This window comes from Rattus norvegicus, chromosome 4 (assembly GCF_021556685.1).
Source record: "Rattus norvegicus strain SHRSP/BbbUtx chromosome 4, alternate assembly SHRSP_T2T, whole genome shotgun sequence".
In the NCBI taxonomy this organism is placed as follows: domain Eukaryota; kingdom Metazoa; phylum Chordata; class Mammalia; order Rodentia; family Muridae; genus Rattus; species Rattus norvegicus.
Genome location: NC_141537.1, coordinates 72,419,828 through 72,436,465, shown reverse-complemented (window position 1 = coordinate 72,436,465; position 16,638 = coordinate 72,419,828). Strand labels below are relative to the sequence as shown.

Below are 16,638 nucleotides of genomic sequence, written 5' to 3'. Positions count from 1 at the left end.
CAATCTTTTTTTTTGTCTATTTATACATTAGTTATTCCAGAGTTTATTGATTATGTCCTGTGACATATATTATTTCGTAAGATAAATTTCAGATTTACACATTAAGATGAGTTACAAAAATCTGAACATCAGTGCACAGAAGTATCTCTAATGGCAGTAAAGACATTAAAAAACCGAGTAACTGTGTAGCAAGATGTTGTGCATTGTAGTGCAGAAGAATCTGGAAACTGGGATCTGAGGCCAGTAACTGTATGATGTGTCCTTAGAATGTCCTTCCAACTCTTTCCATCTAGAAGAGGAGTGTTGGAGTAGGACCTCTGGGTTCCTTTTTAGGGCACCATTCCCTTTCAGACTATGGATCTCTTGGTTAGAAAGACCCTTGGGTGTTCCCAAAGTCATCAGGCATTTGCAGAAATGGATGTCAGAGAAATGCTCATGTTCTGAATACCCAAGTGCTCTAAATGAATACTTTTGCTTAAATACCACGCTGAAACTTGAATTAGCCAGCTTTCAAATTTATGGGTGTCTTATCTAGCCTGATTATTCATGAAATGATATTGGCAACAGAAAAATCTTTTGACTTTCAGATTACCAAAAAGATTTCAGAATTTTAAAAGTTGAAGATAAACATTAGCCAATCTCCACAAGTGGCTTGGAAAATATCAGGCAGGTGTAGATAAGTATTTGCAATAGGGATCTACAAATCCTTAGAGGTTGTTGCTAGTTATGTATTGAAGAAGTGTAGAATAGAGTAAATCAGGAAAACCAATAATTACTTAATGGGAAAAAATCAATAAAGTAATAAGCCATTGGATAAGCTGATCATAACAACAGGAGACAATTAAGAATTTCAAAAATGGAAGGAGGGTCATTAATGTGGGTTTATAGACATTTAAGGGTAATAGATAACTATTTATACAATTTATGCCAATGAATTCGTTAACTTAAATGAATTGGACAGACTTCTCAATAGCCACAAATATGAAACTAAACATAAGAAAAAAAGACAATATATACTAAAATAAATTGAATTGTAATTAAAGCACCCCAATATTATACAAAAGGTGATTTACTGGTTTGAATTCTAGTAGTCATTAACAGAAAGGCAAGTAAAATTGATAAAGAGTTTTTCAGGCATGATAGCTCATGCTTTTAATTCATCACTCAGGAAGCCGATGTAGGCAAATGTCTACATAGTGAGTTCAGACCAGCCCGACCTATATGATGAGTTATAGGCCAATCAAAACTGTATTAGTTTTTGCAATAATAATAATTAATAATAATAATAATAACAAAAAGTTAGTCATTTTTGTTCATTGGCAGAGCTCAATATAAAGTCCAGTCTAGCCTTACACTAGTGTCCGCTCTACCTCAGCATTCTAAGTGGTCTGATAGGCATTTGCCACCTGTTTAGCTAAGAACTTTAGTAACTAGTACTTAACCTGTCTTAAGGCCTTAGCTCTATCAAGTGTAACTGGGTTGTTTAACACTTTTTCAGTAGTTATGTCAAAGATAGAAAGAAACTGTATTATACAACTCCCCTACTGTTTTGAATTTTAATATATATGTATGTATATATATGTATATAAATATATATATTTAAAAATCAGCAAGAGCACAACAGCTCCCCAGTCCCTGATAGACTTACTGATGAATTTTATCAAGCTTTGAAGAAGCAAATAATAAGAATCCCACACAGAGACTCTTCCAGAACGTAGGAGGAAAGCACCCCCAACTCTATTGTTTCACGAGCATTTCTGTTGTACAAAAATTAGAGAAAGGGCTGGTGAGATGGTTTCAGTAGGGAAAATGCTTGTGATGTAAGCATGATTAAGACCTGAGTTGGATTCCCTTAAATCCATGGTGCGGGGAGGGGGAGTCATCTGTAATCTGTACATTGAGGAAGAAAAACAGGAGGATGTCCTGAGCTTACTGGCCAGGTGGTCCAGCTCAGTTGATAAGCCTGGATCCACGAAGAGACCCTGTCTCAGAAAGTAAGAAAGAAAGTGATTGATTGAGGAAGGTACCTAACATGATACCAATCTTTTGCATTTGCATATGCATGTGCACTCACTCACTCATACGCACACAAACAAAACAATAAAGTGAAAAAAAAAAGACTAAGGAAAGGAAACCCATAGAGCAATATTCATTAATATAGATGCAAAGTTCTTGATTAAATATTAATATGTGAAATAGCTTAATATATTAATATATATAGAGAGAGATCATAGCAAAATTCAGTTCTTCTGGGTATAAGTTACTGGTTTAGCAATCAGATGCCTAGTTAATTTAGCATGATAATGTTAAGAATAAGAAGGTCATGCAATTCAATGAATACACACAAAATGCTTAACAAGATTTCATACTCAATCATGATAACACATCAACAGACTCCATATAAGAGGCATGCAGCTCAAAACCTCACTTTGTCCAGTTGATTTTATTTTGTTTCATTGGGCTTTTTTGAGAAAGGGTCTCATAAAACACAGGCTGGTCTTGAAGTGCTATGAAGCTAAATCTGGCCTTGGACTCCATAAATCCTGCTGCCTCCACCTCCCAAGTTGTAGGATTACAGGTGTGTGCCTTTGTATATATCCAGCTAGAGAAATATTATTAAGGATAAAAGGGTAACTGTGTCTACCTTAGAAATGAGAACAAAGCAAGGACTGTGGTCATCCTTTCTCTTCAGCATTATATTGAAAGCACTCCACAAGTTCTTTAAGACAAGAAAAATTGGAAAATGGACTATTCTATACATAGCTAAATGTACTAAAGTTTAATTTATAAATTAAGTATATTATTAGTATACAATAGATAGTAATAAAAATCTAACAATTATACAATATATTCTAATCAAAGAATTATGAAACTATCTTTTTACATTTATCATTATTATTATTATTGTCATTATTGTATACTTGAGAGAGGTATGGAGGATGGACGAGCATGTGCAAGCACATGTGTGGAGGCCAGAAGAAAATAGAATCAGTGCTGTCCTTTGTCTTTCACATGGATTTTAGGGATTTTAGTTCAAACTCATGTCTCTAGGGTTGTACAGAAAATACCTTCATCCACTGAGCCATCTCACCTGCTCTCAGAGACCCTCTCTCTGCACTATATGCACCCATCTGGCGAATGGATACTCCAATGCCTGTGTACTGAAAAGAGGTGAAATGAACTGTGTGATCGAAACATTGTGAAACTGGCATAAGGGTAGACAGATCAGTCACTGAAACAGACCACATAGTCCAGAGAGATTTGCTCAGTGACGAAAAAGCAGTGTTTTCAACATACGGATCAGGAACAATGAGATACCCTTATGGGAAAGATGAACTTTGATCCTTAACCCGTTTCACACAAAATACTCAAAAGTAGATCCAGACCCAAGAACAAAAGAAAATTGAAAAACTTTTGTTACAGCGCGCGCACACACACACACACACACACACACACACACACACACACACACACACACACACACACACACACACAAAAGAAACCACTTGCAACCCCACATTAGGCAAAGATTGCTGTGGAAGACAATGTACGGGACCACAAAAGGGAAAGATTGATAGGATTCAGCCATCTCCTTTCTAAGTGTAACCCAAGGGAAATTAAATAATGTTCTCGCCAAAACTTCACATAACAAGCGAACCTCTCACCAGCATGTACGCTGAGATTTTCTTCTTTATCTTGGCTATTGTAAAAATGCTTCAAAGAACATGGGAGTCTGGAAGGCACTGATCTTATTTGCTTTGGGTATACACCCAATAGAGAATTGCCTGAGTCAATTCAAGGACTTTCCAAACCACTTTCTATATTGGTCCTACTAGTTTACATTCCTTCCAACAGTGTGCAAGAATTCCCTGTTCTTCAAGTCATCATCAGACTTGATATTTTTTGATATTTGATAATACTCATTCTAGTAGATGGGGATCCATACCTTATTGTGAATTTTAATTGTTTCCATTGTGAGTAATGGTGGCAAGCACCTTTTTATATGCCTGTTGAGCATCTGTATGCTGTGATATGTGGTGATTTTTGTCCACTGTAAGGTGCACCAGAATTCTGGACTGATCTTTACTGGTGCCTGTGACTTATTGTCACAAACAAATGATCACCCTGGCCCTGTTGTTCCTTCACCTTCTCTTACATGCATCCCGCACTCTTCTGTTCCTGGAGGTTTCTGATTCATCTGATCCTTTATGTGGTGTCCAATATAAATAACCCCTCTCCCGCTTTGCTGATTCGTGCCCTGTTGTACTGCAAGTTCATCTCTATTTTCTATCCCATCTCAGAAGACCATGAAAGAGAAGTAAAATCAGAGCCAGAAAAAATGATTTTCTTGGGTGTTACCCCAAGATAGTAGAAGGCCAATCTGCTGCAAGACTCCAGTTTCTCACCATTTAGTCAGAGCTCTGAACAGCACTGGGATTGAAAATCCATTCTCCACCCCTATTCTGGCTCCTGACACATGACTGCCATAGCTTGATCCCTAACAGAAGTGACAGATTCGATTCTGGAATTGCAAGTGTATGGAAATCATCCTAAGCATCCAGGACTCGTTCTCCCTTTGGCATTTATAAGTAGCTTAAGGTCCTCAGCAGGAAAGGGCATGTATTATGAGTAGGAAAAACACCAGTGCTGAGCAAAACCCCACAGCATTCCAGCACTCATGTTGGGCAAGCAACACACAGGTGAAGTTTTAGATGTAGGTAGTGGTCTAAGGAACCACAGGTCTCATGAGAGTCAAGGCTAATGACTAACCCCAACCCCATCTTCTAAGAAACTGACTCTTCGCTGACTGCATGAACTCTGTTCTCCACAGACTTTTCCTTTATAACATTAGTGGTGTGAAATGTATCAGTAAGACTCATTATAAGAATAAAAACATAATTCCTCACCTAATTCTTTGTATTCTGGAAAACATGGGTGGAATAAACATTCAGTCTAGAATGTGCTATCTTAAGTTTAGTATCAGATAAACACAGCAAGATTTTTTTCCATAGAGTTTCCTTTGAAGAAATGGTGATTTGAAAATGAACATAACAGAATTAATAGAGATCTTGTGTCTCCTTCCCCAAAAAATTTCCATCCACTCTGTTGTCCCAGATCTTCTACAATAACTGAAAACAAGATTAATTAAAGCAATAGTGAGTGCCCTTGTGCAGCAGGCAATCTTAAAGGAACTACAAGTAGAGTGGTCCTCCTAACCAGGAACGTGAATGTGTCTTTTGCAGTTGTGAAGATGACCTCTCAGAAGACAGAGATGAGCTTCTACATGGCATCTCAGACCTGGATATCACCAACTCGGACTGCTTCCCATCCCAGCTACTAGTGCATGGGTCTTTGGCTTTTCCTTTGGGGCTAGATACCCACCATGGCTGTGTGATAGCTGCTGCCCGCTATGGCCGGGGTCGGGTGGTTGTAACTGGTCATAAGGTATTATTCACTGTGGGTAAACTCGGCCCCTTTCTGCTCAATGCTGTCCGCTGGCTAGATGGCGGCCGCAGAGGCAAGATTGTGGTACAGACCGAGCTGAGAACACTAAGTGGTCTGCTTGCAGTAGGGGGTATAGACACCAGCATTGAGCCCCAACTGACCAGTGACGCAAGTGTCTATTGCTTCGAACCCACAAGTGATGTGGGAGTTAAGGAACTACAGGAGTTTGTAGCTGAGGGTGGTGGGCTGTTTGTTGGAACCCAAGCCTGGTGGTGGGCTTTTAAGAACCCAGGAGTGTCCCCACTGGCTCGATTCCCAGGAAACCTGCTCCTCAATGCCTTTGGTATCAGCATCACAAGCCAAAGCCTCAATCCAGGACCTTTCCATATCCCAAAAGCAGGAACAAGGACCTATCACTTCCGCTCTACCCTGGCAGAGTTCCAGGTGATAATGGGCAGGAAAAGAGGAAATGTGGAGAAGGGCTGGCTAGCCAAGCTGGGCCCAGATGGGGCAGCTTTCCTGCAGATTCCTGCAGAGGAGATCCCTGCTTACATGTCCGTGCACAGACTCCTGCGGAAGCTGCTGAGTCGCTACCGGCTTCCAGTGGCAACCAGAGAGAACCCGGTCATCAATGACTGTTGTAGGGGGGCCATGCTTTCCCTGGCCACAGGTCTGGCCCACTCTGGAAGTGACCTCTCACTGCTAATCCCAGAAATTGAAGATGTGTACAGCAGCTGCTACCTACGCCCCTCAGAGTCTCCCATCACCGTGGATGTCAACTGCACCAATCCAGGTATGGCAGAAGGATGGGAGCTTGGTTTTACGGGCATCTGCAAAACAGGGACATGAGATTGCTGCAGTCTTGGCAGGTTTGGTCATCACTATCCTTCATTGCCTTCCTCTTCAAGATGATAGGGGTCAGGTACTGGGCAGTGTTTGAAAGGGTCACAGCAACATGGTGGGGAAAGGAGGAGCTGAAGTCACGAGGGGTCCGTACAGCACTGTAGAGAGCAGGGATGAAGCCTGCCCTTCCTGTGCTTTGGCAGGCACCCGATACTGCTGGATGAGCACTGGACTCTACATACCTGGAAGGCAAGTCATAGATGTCTCCTTGCCTGAAGATGCTGCCTCTGCTGATCTGAAGGTAAGGCCACTCCCCATCTCACCAAATGATGCAAAATTCAAATGGTCTTGCTATCCCAACTGGCATTGTTGGTGGTCTGTGAAAAACCCTACTGGCTGTTTGGGGCAGTTTTTGTAAACACCTTTCCCTTCTTAATGCTGAGAAAAATGTGTTTTGATATATAACAAAATATATCAAAATGATACATCTTAGAGCCCAGGAGTCTAAACCATCTTCCCTCAGAATAGCAATCTCTACTCTTAAAATTTGTTCTTTCAACTTACATCATACAATAGGGACTAGGAAATGCCTTGAATGGAAGGTTAACTGTTATTTTGTAGATATTCAGTCAGTGAATAGTAGTTTACTTTCCATCCCATAACTTAGTACATGTGAACTCAAGAAATGCTATGATTTTCATACTGTTATACATGACAGCGTCAGCGGTACATGGGGTCATAACCTAATGACCCTTCTGAGTCTGCCTCCTATGTTTTCTTGTGCCACCCACGTACTCCATGTGACTGAGGGTGATTTCTCTGCTCCAGATACAAATTGGCTGTCACACTGATGACCTGACCAGGGCCAGCAAGCTCTTCCGAGGCCCCCTTGTGATTAACCGGTGTTGCTTGGATAAACCCATGAAATCAATCAACTGCCTCTGGGGTGGTCTCCTCTATATCATTGTGCCTCAGAATAGCAAACTGGGTACTGTGCCCCTCACAGTGAAGGGAGCCGTTCGTGCCCCATTCTACAAGCTAGGTAAGTAGACACTATAAGGTTCACACTGAGCGGTGGGAGAAGCTGAAAAGGAAGAGCTTTCTGGGAAAAAGGAAGAGATGGGTAGACAAGTGGAGGGAGATGACTGTTTTCTTTACGTTCTGCTTTGGTGCAAGGAAGAATAAATAAGTCACACATATAGGGTCTTCCAAAATGGGTGGAGAAAAGGGATGTAGCTGTTTCTTAGCTTGCGGTTCTCATCTGGAGTCAAAGTTGTATGTATGTTTTAACTGAAAGGATTTGGGGAAAGGTATTTCAAGGCACTACTTCTATTGACTTTCTTTATAGGGGAGACATCCAAGGAAGAGTGGAAGAGGCGTCTCCTGGAATATCCAGGTCCGTGGGGAGAACTGGCCACTGACAACCTCATCTTGACTGTGCCTACTGCAAATCTTCGAACTCTGGAGAACCCTGAGCCACTGCTCCGCCTCTGGGATGAGGTGATGCAGGCTGTGGCTAAGTTGGGAGGCGAGCCCTTCCCTTTGCGGCTGCCACAGAGGATAGTGGCTGATGTTCAGATCTCAGTAGGTGGGTGCCCCAGAAGCTCTGTGTGTGTGTGTTCACCCACTAGAAGGCAAGGAGAGTAAAAATGTTTTGCTAACAAGACATGTAGCTATATTCCTTGCTGTTTAAATGGAAAAGGGAAGACTTACACATGAAATCAATAGTACCTTATGTCAGCATGTCAAGAAGTTTCATCAAAGACATCGAGAGATGCGACCTGAGGTGCCTCTAGGGAATTTTAAAGCAGTGGGAAAATATAAGAGAGGGCCTTGACCTAGTTGAGAGTCCTGGAAAACTCTGAACAAAGAACTATTTGCAAAGGAACCAAGAAGCTTAAACAAAGGCTGCGGGTACAGCATGGAAACACCATCAAAATTTCTCTAATCCTTGATTTTACAATGCATGAGTGATCTTGTAATGTATCAATGTATTTAATTCCATATCTAAGAACAGGGTGGAGGCACCCTTACACAGCCTCACATCGCACCTATACCATCACTACCCTGCTCCCCAAAGCAGGACACTCACATAACAGTATGAATGGTCCTCAGCAATCTGTCCTCCCCAGGGCTCAAGTCGGGGCAAGGTGAAAACGTCAGTACAGAATGAGCAGAGGGAAAAGCCTGCGAGTGTCTGGGTTTACATGGTATCTTGGAGCAGTATGGGTGTTAGAAGGGGCCTGGGCTACTGGGAAAAGAAACGGTTCAGAGACAAATTTAGTGATGAGGTGGGGGGGGCGGGATTCTTTTGTTTGTTTTTAAAGTATTTTTTATCCTCTCTCACACATTACATCCTCACCAGTTTCTCCCGCCCCTGTCTCTAGCCCGTACCTCCCATCTCTCTTCCCTACTTCCTCTATCCCCCAGTTCCACCCCACTCCATGTCCCCTCAAGCAAGAGCAGGCCTCCCAGGGATATCAACCAAACAAAACATAATAAGCTACATTCCAGGCACATGCCATCACATCAAGACTGCACAAGGCAACCCAGGAGGGGCAAAAGGGTCCCACAAGTAGACAAAGCAGTCAGGAACAGCCCCCCTTCCCACTGTTAGGATTTCCACAAAAACACCGAGTTACTCAGCTATGACGTATAGGTAGGGGATCTGGGTTAGACTCCTGTAGGCTCTATAATCTGTGCAAATTCCTTGAGTCCCAGTCCGTTGGTTTAATGAGCCTTGTTCTCATGATATATACCTGACCCCTCTGATTCCTCTGATCCTTCCTCAGAATGGGAGGATTCTGACCTTCTCCCTCTCTTCTGTGTCCCCAGGCTGGATGCATGCAGGGTACCCCATCATGTGCCATCTGGAGTCAGTGCAGGAGCTCATTAGTGAGAAGCTCATCCGGACCAAGGGACTGTGGGGTCCTGTGCATGAGCTGGGCCGCAACCAGCAGAGGCAGGAGTGGGAGTTCCCCCCACATACTACGGAAGCCACATGCAACCTGTGGTGTGTTTATGTGCATGAAACAGTTCTGGGCATACCTCGAAGCCGTGCCAACATTGCGCTATGGCCCCCTGTTCGGGAGAAGAGAGTCCGAATGTATTTAAGCAAGGGACCCAATGTGAAAAACTGGAATGCCTGGACTGCGTTGGAAACGTACCTACAGGTACTGGGGAAGACTGGAGGGTGATACGACAAGTGGCACTACCAAGGCCCCATAATTAAATGGTAAGGTAGCGACCCCAGAGACCACTGCTGCATCGGCCTCCCACACTCAGCTACTTGAGAATAAGAGAATCTGGGGATAACAGCATGTAATGATGCCTCTTGGTACAGTATTTTGTATGACACTGCAAAGTGCACAGCCCTGAACTGACTTAATAATGTCATCTGTAAGGGGTTGGGGATTTAGCTCAGCGGTAGAGCGCTTGCCTAGCAAGTGCAAGGCCCTGGGTTCGGTCCCCAGCTCCGAAAAAAAAAATAATGTCATCTGTACCCCTGTTGAGAGGCACAAAAGCATAGCACTTAAAAAACATCTTAAACCTGGCTGAGGCACATAGATTACTACAAATACACTTTTTTCTCTGTGACTTTAAAGCCAGGCAAACCAATGACTGAAACCAACCTTTCCTACCTAGCAGCTATCAGGCAACTCTCATCACATATTCTATAACGGGCTATTTTTCCTTAGATTCAATTTTTCCTTAGATGTATATATTGTCTCCTTACTAGAGCTTGACTTTGCCACAGATTCCACCATATGTAAGCAACCCAGGATTCCTCTCTGCCTTGAGTTTGGAGGTTTACCTTGACTTTGAACTGTCATTCAGTGCCCTGGTTTTCAGTCCCAGTGCCTGAGATCAGTCCCTAGATCACTGTGGGGAGTGACATCATGTTAAATTCAAGCCAGGCATGATTTATTCTGATTCTTGCGCCTGTTCAAATCCTTCTCTGTCCATGCTCACTGCTACTTTCTCCTTGCATGAATGACTTTGCTCATCCATGAAATGAAGACATGTTGGCTCTGGTAACTACCATGTGGCCCCTTGACTGCAAAGCCCTGTGATCCTGGCTAGCCTGGGCTCTTTCCAATAGTCTCATGAAAGTTACTGTCAAAGAAGCCATGCGACTCTTTCCAGTGGCATCTTCTAACGCTCATTTTTTGTTCTAATTAACTGGACTGTCTAGAGACACCCACTTGAGTCACTTCCTTTTCCAAAGGCCGTTTTTAGTGGCCTTGTGAATTAATGTGAGGATGACTGAGAATCGTGTGGCTTTCCAAGCTATTGGAATTTAACCTTGCTACTGGGAAAGATAATAAGGCTTGTTCCACCCCGACAATTTTTAAATCCCTGTGTGTAAATCACATTACTCCATTCATGATCTCATGAGCGGATAGACGGTGACAGTGGCAGGAAACACTAAGCCCTGGAGCTGTTTCCCTACCCATCACTCACTGAGGGTCTGCAAGCACCGTGCTAGCCTCAACATTTTTCTTAAGATTAGAAAATCAGAGTAGGGCATGAGGCCAGCACACCAAATTCTTAGTGATGGATGCAAAGGTAAAGTTTAGCACATTGAGCTCATTAAGATCACTTATGTGTTGGACCTTCTTTCTGTAGATTGGATGTCTCACTTACTTCCAACTTTCCCTTTCTAGCTTCAAGAGGCCTTTGGTTGGGAGCCATTTATTCGTCTCTTCACTGAGTACAGAAACCAGACAACGAACTCGCCCACAGACAACGTCAACAAAATGAATCTCTGGGTCAAGATGTTCTCCCAGCAAGTGCAGAAGAATCTGGCTCCGTTCTTTGAGGCCTGGGCCTGGCCTATCCAGAAAGAAGTGGCTACAAGCTTAGCCTATCTGCCTGAATGGAAAGAAAATATAATGAAATTGTATCTTCTCACACAGTTGTAAGGAGTGCCCATCGAGGTGGCAGGTAGAGAGGTTTGGGGAGGTAGGCAGAGATGGTTTTTTTTTTCCTCTACCTCTGTCTTCTAAAGTTCTAGCTTTCACCTCTTAATTCCTTGCTCCTGTGTCTTATGACCAACTTCTGCTCTAGGAAGTAGGTTAAGAACACAGCACAAAATGAAGCCAGAATTTCTTAAGAACAAGGCCTGTGCTTATGAGCCGGACCCTTCTGCTTCTCAGTTGTCAGGCACCCTGCTGACCCTGTATTGGCCTAGCGCTGGGAGCTTGGGAATTTGTTTCTCTCCGGCCATCTTGATGAGCCATGGAGCCTTGGCCTCTGTGGCTTTGGGACAGGTATAAAAGTCTCTGCCTCTTGCAGGTGGACATGGAGAGGCTGACAGATGGTTTTAAAGAAGCTTACGGACTGTTTGGTGGATGCCAACTAAAGGGTGGTTCCATTTCATGCTGGCCCATTAGGTCCCACAGCTCAGAAGTTAACATCAGCCTTTCTCTTAGACTCCTTGTGCCCAAATTCCAGGTCTTTAATTGACCATTTGTATGTTACCAGCAAGATCCTTGACTTCTCCTTGACTTTATGGCCTCATTCTATACATTGGGATCTATTTCATATGATTATTGGGAGTTATACAATGCCTCTAAAAGTGATTAGGGAGGTTAGTGGGTATTGAGAAAACATCATTTGCCAATTTTGTTATCTAATTAACCCAACAACATTCTGGAACTAAACTTTAATTTTAGGTGCTAGTAACAGATACTGTCATAAACTTTTAATTTTTTAAACTGATACATAAATATAAAGCCCACATATATTAACAATATATCATTTAATATGAATATATTTTTAAATACTTGAATTAGACAAAGCACACCCGTCTCCTCCAATATCTATCATTTCTTCAGGCCGAGAACATTCACAATCATTTGTAATTTTTTGCCATATACAGTACATAACTGTTATCAAGTGCCCGAGAGAGGACTCAGTGGGTAAAGACACTTGCTGCCAAGACCCAAAACCTGAGTTCAATCCTCAGAACTCGCACAGTGGGAGACCTATCTCTTGCATGTTGTCCTCTGACCTCCACCCACACAAACACATTAAATAAACTTAAATAACTCTTATCTGCCCTATCCTGTCCTATATTATACATTTCAACCTCTAAAATAACTCTGCTTCATAACTTTATGAATCTAAAGGAAAGATTCTAAGCTTGCATTGTAGTATTTTGCTGGATGCTTGAGACAGGCCCTCTCTATGATAGGTAGGGCAATGCTTTTTCATCCTTGGCATCCAAGTGCTGGTGTTACAGGTGTGCACAACCACACCCTCATTCACAATGTAGTCCTTTTTCTTTTGTCTTTTACAGCTATTGACATTTGACCTCTTTATCCAGTTCTTTCAGCTTTAATTCCTGCTTTCATAAAATTCAGAGAAGAGATCTTGGCAAAATCTAGAGCAATCCTAAGATAGTGTTTAACCATCAATAGACATTGTTTAGAAAACAATAGACACCCAGCTTTTAAATGTTATTTATATTCCCATAGTGACAATTTAAGACATAATTGCTGTTGGGGTTTACTGACTCTACATTTATGGAAAACTTTACTTTGAAACAAGAAATTCCACAGAGCTAATCCAACTTTTATTTAATTAGTATACATTCAAAGATCTCTTGGTTTCCCCCATTTAATTTAAAGTTTCTTTTATGATTTTAATTAATGTTATATCTAGGATTGATGTTGTGCACCACTAATTTTCTGATTTCTTTTTGTTTATTTATTTTAGTATAATCCGTTTTATTTGCATAGCTTGTAAGTGAGTGAATGCAGAGACTAGAAGATATTTGTGTGTGTGTGTGTGTCTTTATTGTACAACTTCTCAATCCTAGATTTATTTCATATATATCTATCATATAGGGATTTTGAACATCTTTAAAATAATTATTATCAATTATCACATATTGAGTATGTGCCAAGCATTATATTGGTCCATATATATATATATATATATATATATATATATATATATATATATATGTTATGCTATTTAATTGTCCCAATAATCTTATGAAGTAGAAACTATTATCACCCTTATTTTAGGAATAAAAGAGCTGAATTTTATGGAGATTAAGTAAATTATGTAAGACTCTATTGCTAATAGTGGTAGGTCTATTATTTTTGAAGCCATGCATTGTGATTACAGAATGAGTGTTCATAATTATGGTGCTTTGAATAATCAAATAAAGAAACAAATCAGCAACACCGAACGTTTATACTCCTGCTTGCCAGACTCTGTGCCCTTCATACATAGTCTCTATCTAAACTTAGCAGGACAAAAAGTCTCTGCTTCTCCTAAACATTGGTGAAGAGGAAGAACTTAAATCAGGCTCCAAAAATGCTTCCCAGTAGAAAAGAGAGTGAACCATTAGCATCAGGCAACTCTTCTAGGCTCTGGTTCCTGAGATCATCATTCTTCCCTGACTACCAGGAAGGGAATTTGGGGTTTATTAGATTTTGAATAATGTGGCTCATCAGTGAAGTCCCTGACTTCCCAAATTCCTAGATGCTTCGTTTCCTCAGAGACTTATCCTCAATCTCTTAGAGTAAGCTTTCTCTATTCCCACTCCCACCCCTTTCATCTACTTTCAGCAATCAAGCCTGGGATCTTTTCAATAAAGTTACCTCTGCTCTTCCCCTGTCAAACTCCAGATTTGAGATGATGGACTAAACATGTAAGTTTGCCTTCCCTCCTTTCCCAGGCCTCACTGAAACTGAAGTCCAAGAATACAGTCCAGGAAAACTGAGACCTCTCAGCAAAGGAAACTAAAAGCATTTGGTTGGAGAAGATCTCAACAAATTTCTGGAAGAGAGAAAGTAAATGAAGAGAAATAATGAGTGGGAAACATGGCCGCCCATTTCAGACAGAATACACTGATCCGAACACTGGAACCCCAAAGAGACTTGAGCACTTCTAGCTACTAAATAATTGTACCAGTTGTAAATTAACCCCCGTTCTACTCAGCCCTAACTCTTGTACATAGAACACAGAAAACCTACCATTGATACTAGTGAAACTGTTATTGTTATTGTTGTTTGAATAAAGAAATCAAATAAACCACCTGAGGAGAGGTAAAGAATTAGTGCTCCAAATGATACTCTTTTCATGGAAAAATGTGCCCCACTAGCCTGTCAGGTAATTTTCTTCTCAGAGTTGGGACTCTTACTCACATGCCTAAAGCTTCTAGGCATAGCAGAGATTTGCTGGACAAACAGGAGTCATTTAACAGACGATAGTTAACAGAGGTTCTCAATGTGGATTTTCTGATACAAATATTCATACATAGAAGGGACCAAGGAAGAAGCATATGGGAAATAAACACTTAGACATAAAAGGGTTGAAAAAATATAAACTAAAAGAAATACAATTTATACAGAAAAAAATCTGTAAGATTCTGACCCTCTCTCCAGAGAGACTTGAGATGCATTTGTTAAAAATATATACTAAGAGAAAATCCTGAACATTTTAAGAGCAAAACTAGACTGACATAAATATTCAGCAGATAGGCTGGAAAACAAAATAGAAAGAATCCTCCCAGAGGCGCAACAACAAACAATAGGAAAGAAGGAAAGGGGAACAGACAACCACTGTTTAACTGTTGGGAGTTTCCAGAAGACGGGACAGAGAGAATGTGGACAATAAAACAATAAGAAACAGTTGACGAGCACCAGTTTGAGGGGACCAGTACTGACCACATCTAGGCACAGTCCTAAATAAAATTGGAACAATAGGGTTAGAAGGAACATGTTGGAAGTGCCCAGGGAAGGAAAACCAACTGAAGTAAATCTTAGAATAGTCTGGCAACTTCAGTAGCAGTGCTGAATGCTAGAAGTCAAGGAACCAATGATTGACTTTTGAAAACTTTTGTTCCCAGAACTCCATATAGTACAGAATGTCAAGAGTAATGCAAAAAGAAAAACGTTTTTGGGCAAGTGAGTCTTTAGAAACTCTCCCTCCTTCCTTTGTACCCTTATTACAGAAGTTTTCCATTTAAAAGAAAATATATGTGTGTGTGTGTATACATGTGTGTGTGTATACATGTGTGTGTGTGTGTGTGTGTGTGTGTGTGTGTGTGTGTGTGTGTAAGTCCAAAGAATAAGAGGAAAGAAGAGAGCACTACTCTGAGCTTTGTGAAGAATGTGCCAGAGTAGCCCTGAGAAAATAGGACATTTGGAGATAATGGAAGGCATAGAGCCTTTAATCACAAATATTAAACAAATGTCAAGAAATTGTGGCTGAACCATGAATAGAATGGGATAGGATGTCAAACTCTCATGAAGTATGAGAAAAGACTTGACTGGGCACTGGTGGTAGGTATGTTTCCTTTCCCTTATACGGGCATCATGGCATTGGGAGTGTAGAGAAAATAAATTTCTTCCACTTGGCTTGATAAAGGTATTTTAATATTCCAAGTAATATAGATGCCACTTATGGATGGTCAAAGTTTTGATTAGCTTATTAACAAAGCCTAAAAGATTTAATGTTACACCCAGAATAGAGCTGGAAAGGGATGTTGACCAGATGATGCAGAAAATGAAGGCTGAATTAGTTGAGAGAAGAGAAGTAGAAGAAAAATGGGGCTACTTAAATATTCAAAGTGGGGATGAAAAGATGCTGCCTTCAGATAATGGAACACAGTTGCATGGTTAGTTTGCTGGTCCATGCTATAAATCAGACCCTCAAAAGAATATCTACCAAGCATTTGGACAAGGGTAGGCAGGGGAAAGGTGAAGGTGGTGTATGTTATATCCTTATCTTTTGTAATGGTGAAAGATTAAAAATTGTCTAAAGTTAATAAGTCAAGAAATTATTGTTCAAACATGTTGTTTAAAAGTAGGAAGTTAGCCACCAGAAGATCCAAAAATAGATATTATTAAAAGCATCTAGGAAATGAGACTAGAGAAAGAGGGTGGGTGGGAAACCATTTTTATTTCAAGTTCCTCTGTACTATTTAAATTTTTTTACCTTGTGCATGTATTATTTGGGAAAGTTTTTAATAAACTCAAATAAAACATCCTTCAAAGGCTTCACATTGAGTAAGATGTGGTTGAACCAAACCCATAGACCAGCTGACAAGACCAGCAAGTACTGAGTTTCATCTGATATACTAGGCTAAGTAATCACAAGCCCTCCATGACTCTACAGTTCTAGTCACTCTGTCTGCCAAGGTTCGAGCACATTTCACCTTATCTTATTTCTATGGATATTCTACAAGGACAAAACAAAATAAAAACCAATCAACAAACAAACACACAAAACAAAAACCAACAACAAAAACAAAGCCTGCTCTTCTTGCCATGTCTTGTGATTGAGCTTCCTGTCTAGCAAGCTTGCAATAGTTTTGGAATGAAGGAA

General features: G+C 40.9%; 1 protein-coding gene across 4 annotated transcripts in view; it reads left to right on the top strand.

Annotated features, from left to right (window-relative positions):
• Positions 1-16,299, top strand: part of Tcaf1 (TRPM8 channel-associated factor 1) — a 47,387-nt gene extending 31,088 nt beyond the window's left edge. For 2 of the 4 annotated variants that reach the window (NM_001399349.1, NM_001399348.1), the window contains 7 exon segments: positions 5,244-6,238; positions 6,492-6,589; positions 7,117-7,330; positions 7,637-7,876; positions 9,124-9,461; positions 10,956-11,253; positions 13,985-16,299. In NM_001399349.1, the coding sequence (NP_001386278.1) occupies positions 5,244-6,238; positions 6,492-6,589; positions 7,117-7,330; positions 7,637-7,876; positions 9,124-9,461; positions 10,956-11,213 (2,143 nt within the window). In that variant the 3' untranslated portion in view covers positions 11,214-11,253; positions 13,985-16,299. 4 annotated transcript variants of the gene reach the window in all.
• Positions 16,300-16,638: the final 339 nt, after the last annotated feature.